Raw genomic sequence first — 12938 nt, 5'->3', positions numbered from 1 at the left:
GAGGGGCCCAAAACTGAACACAGTATTCGAGGTGCGGCCGCACCAGTGCCGAGTACAGGGGAACGATCACTTCCCTGCTCCTGCTGGCCACACTAGTTCTGATACAGGCCAGGATGCCATTGGCCTTCTTGGCCGCCTGGGCACACTGCCGGCTCATGTTCAGCCGGCTGTCGACCAACACCCCCAGGTCCTTTTCCACCAGGCAGCTTTCCAGCCACTCTTCACCAAGCCTGTAGCGCTGCATGGGGTTGTTGTGGCCGAAGTGCAGGACCCGGCACTTGGCCTTGTTGAATCTCATACAGTTGGCCTCGGCCCATCGATCCAGCCTGTCCAGGTCCCTCTGCAGAGCCTTCCTACCCTTGTGCAGATCAACACTGCCGCCCAACTTGGTGTTGTCTGCAAACTGACTGAGGGTGCACTCGATCCCCTCATCCAGATCATTGATAAAGATGTTGAACAAGACCGGCCCCAAAACTGAGCCCTGGGGAACACCGCTCATGACCGGCCGCCAACTGGATTGAACTCCGTTCAATAGGCAGTTAACAGCTGTGCTGCTAGCATGGGCCATGCAATTTCTCTAGCAGAAGCTTTGTGCTGTCTTCTTCAGCACTGTACTTGGCTGCCATTCTTTCCACACTAGTGGATATTTTTTTTTAATCTTTGTACAGGTACTGGCTAGAATTTGTCATTATTTCATTGATTTTTTTTTCAGTGTCACAGGAAACTCTAAACACCATATTGCCTTTAATGGGGACCCAAATGCACAGCCCTCACTAGAGTCATGTCTATATTGGTATGTCACTGGAGTATGTCTAAAAAGAGGTTTTTGTACCAGCTGTGTATAGTGGCGAGGCCCCCAAGCAGGATTTCCTTCTTGCTGTCTCTTGTGGTACTTTTTAATCCTCCTCTCACATTTGGCTACCTTGCTCATTGCACACTAATTTTACCACATTACAGAAGCGTCTCAAACACACCAGCAATGATTAATATCTTGTGCAAGAAGAAGAGGATATGGCTGTATCAAACATACCAGAAATGCCTAATATTCTCTGCAGGAAGAAGAGGATATAGCTATATCCTGAAGCCTGAACTGGGACTGCCTCTATACATCGTCCCTCTTGTTTTTTGACAGTAGCATTTTTGATAATGCCTTTCTGATAAATATAGCATGTCCTGTAGCCATTCCTCTGGATGTTACCTGAGCACTGAACAGTTTCCCATGATTCAGAAGTAAATGTTGTCCATTTTGCATGTTTGACTATATACCTTCCTTATCTATTGCCGTGCCATACAGATTTTCTCCAAGGTTTCAAAACATTCCTCACCAGCAGAACACTCCTACATGCCTACCGTACAGAATCATCCTTCTCCATAGCCAGCTTTTTTTTTTTTTTGCTGTTGATCATACTCAGTTCCCACGTCTTGTCTCAGAGAACACTCTGCGTCCCTTGGGACAAGGGCTGTCTCAGTAATGAATCTTCTGGGTGCAACTGGTAAAAATGACCAGAGAGGAAGAAGGACAAATCGTTAGTACCCAAGGAGAAGTGGGGCTTTCGTTACATGGGCATGTCATGTCTGATATGAGCATGTCATCCCTTTTCCCCACAGTCATTATATTTGGATCAGCCCTGGGTAGTACAAGACTAATACTGTATGTTAAATGCCTTTCTTATTCACAGGTTACCTCAGGGAAGACCTCCTTGGAGAACAAGAGGTTCGAGAAAATTGAGTAGAACTGGGGTTTCTGTGGGTTGTGATAGACAACACATGAAGCGAAGAATCGGTCGTCCCTATGCCACGCAACAGGTATCTGACTACTGTGGTCTTAATAAACTTTCCTAGACAATCTGTCAAATGCTTATTGATCCTCAAAGTTTTTTATTTTCTAGCATTAATCTTTCCGACTTCCCCTTAAGTCCATTTCTTCTTGTCTTCTTCCCGGTCAATGTAAAGGAAGACCACATGCATGCTTCCATCAGTGCTGTCTTGCACTGAGCAGGCGGGCTTCCTCAGGCTCTCCCGGGGGACTGTGCCTCCGAGGCTGCCAACTGCTTTTGCTGGTCTCTTCCCGACTTTCTTAAAGTGAGGTGCCAGAAATAGCTGAGTGCTTCAGCAGGGACCTTCCTGAGGCTGCGTAATGGGGAAGGATTACCTCAGCGTGTATCGAATTTGCTATTTATAGAGGCAACTCTGAGTTGGCTCTGTAACTCTCAGTTCTTGGTCTCCTCTCTCCCCCCCATAATATGACATGTTACTAGAGAAAATATCTCGGATTCCCGGTGTCTTCCACTTTAGCCATGACAGCAACAACAAAGTCTCCCATTTATAATTACACAGCTACAATTCCTCTCACTTTGACCTCATAAGCCCTCTTTGGCAAATACAGCAGTGTCTTATGGGGAATATATGTATTTTAGCTTCTTTGATGTGACCGCACAGTCCATGAGCCACAGCCCGAGGACATCAGATACAGAAATATTCTGATTCCATGAAGTGAGGAGGTGGGAACTGTTCATTATACCTTCACAGTCTTTGGTCTTAGCTCTTAAAGATAAATCAACCACAAATACAGGAATGTAAAATGCTTGGAGTAATAAACAGAGACTTTAAAAATTTTCTTTATTTTCATTTACAAGTTCAAGGTCAATCTTCAATAATTTGCAGATAAAATGAGAGTACAAAAATGCTCCTGTTAGTCTAGTTTGAATTTAGATAGGTTATTCATTATTTCCAAATAAAACTAAGCCTGCTTTTTCAAACACCATTTCTGTGCACAAATTACATAGCTCATTCTTTTCATAAGGCATGTAAAACAGATTTTAGTTCAAACATTAAAACATTTTACACTTGGGTGTCAGAATTAAAAACACAATAAAAGGGTTGCAAAAAACCATGCTTGAACTACAGAACAGAAGTACACACTAAAGACATTACAATGTACACACGTAGAGACATGCACATATGAATATATATGTATATGAACATACCAGGAAGATCAAAAATACCTGTTCTCTGTTTTGCATGCGATCTCAGTCATTTAGCTAACAAGGATGCATGTTTAACCCAGTACTTATATATTGCTTACACAATAATTATACTTTCCTATTTTTTCAGTACAAGATCATTTCTGTCACACAGTAAAATTACGTGTTTTCCAGTCAATGTCCTACAGTAACGGTGAAATGATGAAATATATTAAGGAAGCATAAGGGACAAGATGAAGGAATACTGAAAGATAAAATTGCACTGAGTCTTTGAGAAGATGAATTTGCCTAATGATGTCCATTGGTAACTGTAAATTCTCTCTCTTTATCCAATGTCCGCTTTCTTTTGAGTGATTCCATTTCTCACATAGTGGAAGAAAGTGTATTTTACATGTATATACACATCAGATGAAAATCCTATCTATACATTTTATTGGAATTATAGAAACATGACAAAGTTAAGTTCGGTTGTTTAAAACCTGAACTCAGGTAAATCATAAAAACTCACCAGATGTTGGCAAATCATTGCAGCAGAAAGTGTGTTGTTTCAGTGTAGCTGTAGAAATTCTCGTGTGCAGTCAAGGGACATCGAACAAATTAAGTGGCATAATATCTTTTGGGGGAAAATTACATTTCAAAAATCCTGTCATATAAGAAGACAGAGATGTGCGCAGGTCCTTTATATAAAAGTCTATGTCTTGTAACATGGTTACTTTATTTCCCGTATTTGAGCCTTTTATGTTTCAAAGATGCTACTCGAAGAACAGACGCTGTAAATAAGACTCTTCACTCCTAGGAAGGCCACCCGGAGTGGAGATGTGCAGATGATTCTTTGAGCTTGCTTCTTCCACTAAAACCAGCACAGGAATCTATTTTTAGGACTTTAAATTGTCTTAAGCAGTATAGACTAGATTCTGTCACCCTTAATTATACAGAGTGCTTTATATTATTTTATAAACAAATTGGTTGTTTCTACTGGTGGTTGTCTCTAGTAGAAGGAAAGTAAAGAAAACATAAATCATAGAATCATAGAATCATTAAGGTTGGAAAAGACCTCTAAGGTCATTGAGTCCAACTGTCAATATAACCCTATCTATGTACAGAGGCAGGATCCACATCTCCACAACATGCTCTTAGTTTTATTAAGGTCATTGGAAGCTTATGCATAAAGAACTAAGAAGCCACCTAAGACATAATGTAATTTCTTTTCAGTTGCCACCTAATGAATAAGAACAGTAGTGTGTTACATGAGAAGAGTTTATAAAGTTGCTTGTTACCAGACGTGATTTGTACCACAGAAGTTCGATACAGTCTTTGAATGCCCTGAAGTTAAGTTTCAGGATATAAACAGGTTTATGGGATCTTGAAGTAGCTCAGGAAAGTTATCATGAGCAGATAGAGGGGTCATCCAGGGCAGTCAGCCTTCACCACTCCACAGCTGCCACCCTGATGGAGGATGTGGTCAACATAAGCAAGGTCTGTAGTATTGCCCAGATAACTATGTACCAAGGCCATCTCCCGCTAACCATCCTGTCACATCTCATGCTCTGAATACGAGACTCAAAAACTGCCTCCCTGCTGGCTGTTGACATGCAGCTAGGGCTGTTTCTCATATTGATGTGCTGTGTGGCATTGCAGGCTTGCTTCTGTTGTGTGACCCCAGCCATCAGATGCATCTGGTCAGCACATCATTACAAAATAATTTCTTAGCTAGTAAATAATTGCACTGCCAGGACTCCTTTGTTATTGCATCTACTCACCCTAATGTGGTATCCACCCAAGGCAACTACCTGTGGCACAGCTTCTTACACAGTGAACCTTCCCTTTTGCCTTCCTTCAAAATCCCCTCTACCCTTTCACACACCAGCAGCATTAATCGCTTTCTGTAGCTTTCCTGTATCATACAGGTTTATACTGCACTCTCTCTGCCAGTAAATCCTTTGAAACAGAAGTGGGTTACAAGTCTGGCACAGACCTGAAATGGTTCATCTTCTGCTCTACACAAATAATGCAGACTCCTGAATGCGTCCTTTCGATTAGGTCAGTACACAGCCACCAACAATGGCCATCCATTTCTAAACTAATATTGCTGAGCTGCTACAGCCACTGTTTATTGTTAGAGTGAGTCAAGTCCCTTCCTCTCCTACAATGTTGCCAGCAAGTTGGCAGAGAGCCACAAGTTGGAAGGACATATGCAGGTTGCCGTCGTCTTACCCGTACAACACTATTTTCCATATTTTTTAATTCTTCTACATAAATGTGCAGCACAAGATCATTTACCAGATAATGCACTGACCTGCAGAAAGCTTAGCACAAGTTCTTCGCCCCTTTTTAGGACATCTAAAAATAAATATTTCTTACACATATGCTATTGTATGCAAAAATCTCGCACTGACTTTGGATTTCAGTTTGCCTTTGTGTCAGAATAATTAATAAACAATTCCCTATTGCATAGACTTGTTGTACTCCAAGGAAAGTATTAAGTACTGACACACCTCGCAGCAAGTTATTAAAATGATCCTAATTTGGAATAAATTAGGATTCAGTCCCACAATTCTATTTATACTTATTTGCCTACGTGTAAAAAGGACTTCTTGCAGTTCATACATGGATTTTCTTCCCAACACCATCTGTTTGTTATGAACAACTTTTGAACAGTTATTTTAAATGGCCCTCTAAGGATACTCATATATGCCTGATGGGGGAGGCAAATAAATCTACCTCTTTTATCTTCATAAACATACAAACTCACAGAGAATATATATTATTACTTCTATATTAAGAAGTAATATGTTGAATTAATTCCTGGTCTTTACTACACTGAACATTTATATTCCTTCTAGCTGTATATTTATGGTAAACATGGAGTACTATGATATAGGATGCTTACAATGCAATTAAGTAAGTTCTGCACAGCAAATCAACTATATCTGATCAAATAAAGTCAATTTTTGGAGCTGTCATTGGAATATTGTTTTAAGAACTATGGTTATTTTCATGTAATGTTAAGTGATCGCTTTTTTCCAAGTCAGTCTGGGCCTCAACATAATTAAAGGGGCATGTATGAAATAACAAAGTAGTCAGAACCCTACCTGCCAGCTAAGACTAGGAACTTCAAGTAAGGCTGATCAATATGAAAGTTACTGTTTTTAAGACCTAAATTCTGTCAATACAGAAAATAAATTAAAACTAAGTAATTAAAAGATTGATGTATGAAAAGGTTACTATATGACTTAACTAAATATAACTGATATATATATATATATAGTTTAAAAGAGATTTAATGGAAGCCACCTATGTGTCTCTTGCTGAGATCTCTGGGTTTGAGTTTTATGAAAGCAAGCTCTCTAAATGAACTCCGTGGGTTGGACTGTACACACTCGAAACCCCTTACGACGGAAAATGCAGATTCATTTGTTCATTTCCTGTTTGAAATTGCAATGAACTGTACCTCTCATCGTCCAGCCTCATCCTAATAGCAATGCAGAACAAGACATATACAAGGAGATAACATAGGACTTAGTAAAAACCAAATGGCACGAATTTTGGCATATGTCTGCGCAGTGCCACTGCTTCAGACAAATGACATCTGAACATCCTACAGTGTCTGCAGCTGGTTTCTACAAGACATGTTTCTGAAGGCACTCAGCGGCAGCTGCCTGCTGTATTCAACATGGAACATCTGGAGATCTTCATATCTTCAGCGACTGATGACATTTAAAGTGCAGCGAAGCACTGTTAGGTCCATCCTCACTTGCACTTTACTTCATTAATTGACACAATTCTTTGTTTTCCTTCTGTCGCTTTGTCTGATGCTTTTTGTAACATTAACGGTGACTTCTTTTGTGGACATTTTCTGTGCATCCCATTTACTCTGAAAGTTTTAAACAGTACAGTGAGTCCCACACTGACAGCACAAAGGTCATTGACAATTACCTCCTAATTTATGAAAACAGTTCTACTTAATAAACAGAAAGACCAGCATTCTTCACACAGTACTGTGATGTGGAGCAACTTTGTCATTCAGCATGGATGCAAGCTTTTATAACTGCTATAAAGGCTGTGGATGCCAGTAGGCTTTGGATCAACCCTCTTGGCTATCATTAGCATCTCTGCACGTGTGTATTCTAAAAGCGGAGCAAATAAATCTGGTTTCAGTCCAGAAGTGGCAATTAGAGGTTCCTTTTGATGTCACTGGGCGTTGAGTGTGACTAGCCTGAGACAGAATTTTCTCTACTTTATTTAACGTTTCTTAAGTGAAAATACAGTTTCAAAACAACACTTAGTTCTGCCTGCACCTAAGACCCAAGTACAATATATACCTTTCAGAGCTTCATCAGATTATTTCCAAATATTCAAAAAAGTCAGTCTGTCTGAGGCATGCAAGTGCATCCCTAATTTAAATTTATCCTTCTCCATTGCCTAGGCTGTCTGCTTGTTGCCATAAGCAACACACTTACTGCGCAGTAAACTGGATAGGTCTGGCAAAGGACACTCAGAACTGGGCTGATAGAGACACGGAGCTGAGTTAGGTGGGTCTGATTATTGCATTTCCAGTGTTTCATGAGACACTTTGGAAGTGTAAAGAATGCCAGGTAAATTAGGCATCATTTACACGGTAATAATGCCAGGTGCAATAATGTCTGGTAAAATTCCACTGACGTGAATGGAAGGTACATATTTATCTGAAAGCAGAAACTGGTGTTTGTTTGCCGGTGTGTAACACTGCACATTTCTGCAGCCTGAATACACCTGCTCCTTTGCTATCTACTCCCCCAGTGCTCCTGTTCACACAAGGATTCTCCAAAGACTACACATATCATGAAAATCAAACCAGGTTATTGTCAGTCAGTGACATAATCTGGATACCACCTTTGCTTTTGGGGTGCTTGACCATTATATTGCCTTCACTGGTATTAGGACTCCTTTCATCATCAGCATATTTTATTCCAAGTTGTTTTGACATGACCCTCATGAGAGGATACTAAAATTTCCCAGATGCAGCCCGTGTCAAACCCTTTTCCTTTTGACACCACTAACTGTACTCTGTCATGTACTGTGTCCAGCTCTGGAGCCCTCAGCATAAGAAAGACACGGACCTGTTGGAGCAGGTCCAGAGGAGGGCCATGAAAATGATCAGGGGGATGGAACACCTCTGCTATGAGGAAAGGCTGAGAGAGTTGGGGTTGTTCAGCCTGGAGAAGAGAAGGCTTTGGGGAGACCTTATTGCAGCCTATCAGTACTTCAAGGGGGCTTATAAAAAAGATGGCGGCAAACTTTTTAGCAGGGCCTGTTGCGACAGGACAAGGGGGAATGGCTTTAAACTAAAGGGGGGTAGATTTAGACTAGATGGAAGGAAGAAATTTTTTACGCTGAGGGTGGTGAAGCACTGGCACAGGTTGCCCAGAGAGGTGGTGGATGCCCCATCCCTGGAAACATTCAAGGTCAGGTTGGACAGGGCTCTGAGCAACCTGATCTAGTTGAAGATGTCCCTGCCCACGGCAGGGGGGTTGGACTAGATGACCTTTCGAGGTCCCTTCCAACCCAAACTATTCTATGATTCTATGTAACCGATGGTAGGGGTAAGGCAGTAGGATGCTTTAGAGCTTGATGCCTGAGAAAATGAGAAACAGAGAAGTAAAGCAGTTTACCCCCTGCTGCCCCACAGGCTGATGGCAGAACCCAAGTCTCCTGAGAGCACCAGGTGTTGCATCGTGTTGTGTTCTACCGCATGTAGAGGTAAAAGAAAAACCGTAGTCAATGTGAATATTCAGATGAATAAAATGGGCACATTTTGAGTTGGGGGGGGATAGTCACATTCTCTACTCTAGGCATCTAAACTTTAGGTGTCCAAAATGGAAACCTACTCATCTTACGTTTCCCTAAACAATCAGTGGAGAAATAGAACTTCAGAATGGCAAGCCAGAACTGGAGCCTAACTTGGATACTACACTTTCACTGTAGGAAAATACATTTTTTTGACTACAAGAAGTTTAGACAAATTACCTTCCTTTCTTAGACACCTGCATTGGATGCATAGAATAATGTAAACGCCCTACTTATCATCAGAAATTTTCTTTGCACTGGGTTGCAACAGTACAGATATATATTACTGAATGTATCTTAGCTAGAAAAAGGTGGAAGGATACATGCAAAGCCATAGGGCCCCATGTCAGGAACCCACACTTCACTGAGTAGTCCCATTACAGTCAACACTCACATTATTGATATGTTGTGGGAATTTTCCCATACTTCCTAGTAAGTCTAAATACAGAAGTAATTTTTCAATCGCTTACAAAATTAGACAAACAATTTTCTCCAACAATATGTCAGGTACACACTATAATTCTCAAGTGTGGCCAAGTCTTTTTCAAATTGGATTAATAATTATGTTGGTTCTGTTCAACGATATCCAACCTGACCAATTCATTTTTCTCTGTGGGCTAGTGGCTATGACTGGCATTTATGTTTTTCATTTACAGCAAACCCATGGCTCTAGATGTCACGCTGCTGTAGAATGTCCCCCTATACATCTGGAGCTGCAGCATCTCGTGGAAAGATACAGCAGGATCCATGTCACCGGGGAATATTTCTGTACTACAGCAGTACAGAAGATAATACAGTGAAGGTATAAAATAAACACACATGTACCAATGTGCTGTTTGTCAGCAAATGCAAGGTGAAGTTCAATCCAAATTCCCTTTTTCATTTGCTCATTCCCCCTGGGTTTAAATTTGCCTCTCTCAAGGATGTGATTCCCAAGAGGGGACAGCTTCTTCTGGGGTGGGTGTAGCGGTTCCGCCACACACGGTGCTGGGAGCTCTTCCCATCTGAGAAACCGAGGAAGCAGTAAACCAACTGTAGAGTTTGTATTACTTTAATCTGCAGCAGCTCAGCAGCTGCTACACAAACAGGGCAGTGGGTGGAAACCTGTGAGAGACAGGCAGGAGGCAGCTAGAACAGGAGAAGTTTGGGCTTTGGTTTAACCCCAAGGCCTTGGGTGTTCGTACATTATTGTTACACTGGATGATCCTTCTGCAGAGTACACAGTAGGTGAGGGGGAGAAGGGGGGAGGATCTGATCCAAAGCTTACTGAAGTTATTGAAAAGACTCCCATTGACTTCTTCAGGCTTCACATCCAGCCTTGAATGAACCAGAGTTTGTGCAGTGCACATAATTTAAGAAAAGCAGCAATTAAGGAAAAACACATTCCCTTTCAGATAATTAATTTAAACAGTTTGCACAATACATGCCACAGCTGGACTGAGCTGAAAAAAGATAAGCGTAGGGGGTTTTTTGCTGTAACAAGTGAGTGTGTTACTCCAATTGCCAAATAAAACATCAATTTTGTGGCCATTCAGGCATGAGGCATTGTCAGAGGTGCTAGGCTCAATCATGCTGTGGCTGTGGTGCAGCCATTTTCTCTTATCCCAAGGCATTAAATACAGTTTGACTGCAGCGAGGAAGATTCTCACAAAAATAATTTTGACCTGGTTGAAGCTAGTGCTGAGCGTCAGGGAACATAATTATACTCTTACCTCTGCTGCTCTGAAGCCGTTTTGTCTCTGCGTCGTAGCTCCCGTGCCGTGGACCATGGGGTTTGCACACTGAGGACCACTATTGTTCCTCTTCTCAGTGTTCAGCGTTCCAGCTGTGGCTGATGCTGTAGTTACACCTGTCTGAGCTGATTTTCCATCCTCCAGAACACCTAGTAGGGACACAAGAAATTGGGCAATTAATACTGAGGAGCAGTTTATAACTGCAGCTCTGGCTTCCCTTTATTTCTCCACTTTTTTGTGTTAGCGCAAGTCATAGAAGGTTCTGTACGGTACTACAGTGAGAGCAGTCTACCTCCTTTTGTCACCTTTATCCTCACACTTTCCATTATTTAGCCTTTCTCCTATAGTCCACTGCTCTTTGAAACGCTGGGTCAGAAAACATGGAAAACCAGTTAATGAGTGCAGCGTATCAGTAGCCTTTTGGTCACTTGCAGATCTCCATTGGCTTCTCCACATACACAGCTGCTTGCATGACCGAAGGTTTAACTAAGGACCCAGAGGGGGTCCCCTTAAATCTGTCTCAGTTCTGGTAAATGAAGGGGTTAGATGTGAGCACGTCAGATGAGACTGATATGGATGGAGGGATTGCTCTCTTTATGGCCCTGAACATTTTTTTTAATCAGAAGTTGAGGAAAGAAATTCAGGAAAAATATATTTCATACTGTTTCAACTATCAGTAATCAAATAAATGATTAATTTGCTTTCTGCTCTAGCTGTGTGTATAAGGCATGTATTGTACAATATGATATTGGCCAGCCTAAAAGAATTTTCTCGTCTTATTGCATTAACAAAAAACAGTTGCCATTTATGGTGAGTGCAGGGCACTAAACTTCTGATTGCAACACTGGGTCTCAAATCCAAATACAAAGAGCAAGTGGGATGCATGATTGTAGCTCTCAATTTTATTTTTGGCAAAGCTCACTTATAACAAACTTCATGTTCAAATGGAAAAAAAAAATCAGATTTACTAACTGGCAATGCAGGTATCAAAACTGGAGGAAGAAGCAAGGAGTCACAGATACTAAGGGAAAAATAAATATGGGGAAAAACAATGACAATTTGCTACTTGAAGTGTGCATTGTGTCATCAAAACCTTCTGCCATGAATCAGGTGGGAATTCAAGCCCGGTATTAAGGGTATTAAAAAGGAAGCAAAGTCCTGAATTCTTTCCCAGAAATCTGTAAGAAAAGCTGCTTTATCAGTAGAAAGCAACATCAGTAGCAGCTTGCAAAGGCAATGACTGAAATCAACAAAGCTTCAACCAAATATTCAAAGCCTTGATATTGAAAATATCTAAAGCTGTGTAAGACTTTAAGAAGTCTAAAGACAAACTAGTCACTGCATTTCCCTAAGCAGTCAGAAGATGGTGTTAGAGTTTTCCTAAGACGGTTTAACTCGTAGTGGTGGTCACTAAGAATACTGCTAAATCATCTACTTTTTGATAGAAAAAAAAATTGAGTTGGAACTTGAAAATATTACATTATAGTTTATTTTAAAAAACTAAAAAATACTTCAGTCTTTGGAAGCTGCCTTTTCTGCTAGATATGAAAACTAATGTCCTTCTCCCATCTAAATCTATGGGCTACTTCGCATAAGACAAGAGTAAACCTCACCTCTCCTGCATCTCCTGAAAGTCCATACCTACTTGTGTTTTCGGTCTTATCTCTTCCTACCACTCCACAGTGCAAGATGAGAGGCAGAAAAATGACTTGGTGCAGAACAGTAAGTGGCACTGACTGATGTCATAGACAAAATCAATTGTCAGGAAGGGAGATGGAGAGGCAATTAGCCATGGGTGAGTCAGGAGTCACGCTGTAGTCTACCGCTTCACCTTGCAGTGGAGATGTGAGAACAAGCTTGGGCACAGCTTTGAACAGGCAAAATGCTCTATGCATTACATACTAATTCCATTAATGGAATCTTGGATGTTTCAAACATATATGAATTATGAGTTTTCCTTCTGTGGAGTCATCCTACCAAATTACTTTCCACCATGTGTCCCTTTGGCCATCTGGCCTCTAAGTAAGTTGTCTGGAGAGGTAGCTGTCAGCTGAAAAGCCACTTTGTTCAAGCACAGTTGTTCATGTATCAGATTGTGTTGCATCTCACAGAACGGTTCTTCTTACATCAATCCATTTCTGGAGGATGATGGAAAATCTCAGTCCTGAAAATGGTATATTTGGTTCATTTTTTGTCTTCTGTTAGTTTGCAGCCCGGTGTTGTGGTTTAATGCCAGTCAGTAACTAAGCACCACACAGCTGCTCACTCACCCTTCCCCCCCGGTGGGATCGGGGAGAGAATTGGAAGAGCAAAAGTAAGAAAATTCATGGGTTGAGATAAGAACAGTTGAAAACTTGGGGAAAAAAAAAAAATTGTAATGAAAGGTTAAACAATG

General features: G+C 41.1%; 1 protein-coding gene across 1 annotated transcript in view; it reads right to left on the bottom strand.

Annotated features, from left to right (window-relative positions):
- Positions 1 to 6753: 6753 nt before the first annotated feature.
- The window catches only part of BAALC (brain and acute leukemia, cytoplasmic), a gene marked incomplete at its 5' end in the record, with an annotated part of 6384 nt that continues 199 nt past the window's right edge, over positions 6754 to 12938 (bottom strand). Inside the window, 2 exons of the mRNA XM_009323089.1 lie at positions 6754 to 6858; positions 10523 to 10694. Of these exons, the coding sequence (XP_009321364.1) occupies positions 6754 to 6858; positions 10523 to 10694 (277 nt within the window). The remainder of the gene's footprint in view (positions 6859 to 10522; positions 10695 to 12938) is intronic.

The sequence above is a fragment of the Pygoscelis adeliae genome, unplaced genomic scaffold (assembly GCF_000699105.1).
Source record: "Pygoscelis adeliae isolate BGI_AS28 unplaced genomic scaffold, ASM69910v1 Scaffold174, whole genome shotgun sequence".
Lineage (NCBI taxonomy): Eukaryota > Metazoa > Chordata > Aves > Sphenisciformes > Spheniscidae > Pygoscelis > Pygoscelis adeliae.
Note: the sequence above shows the minus strand (reverse complement) of the source record. Positions and strands in the feature narration are given on the sequence as shown.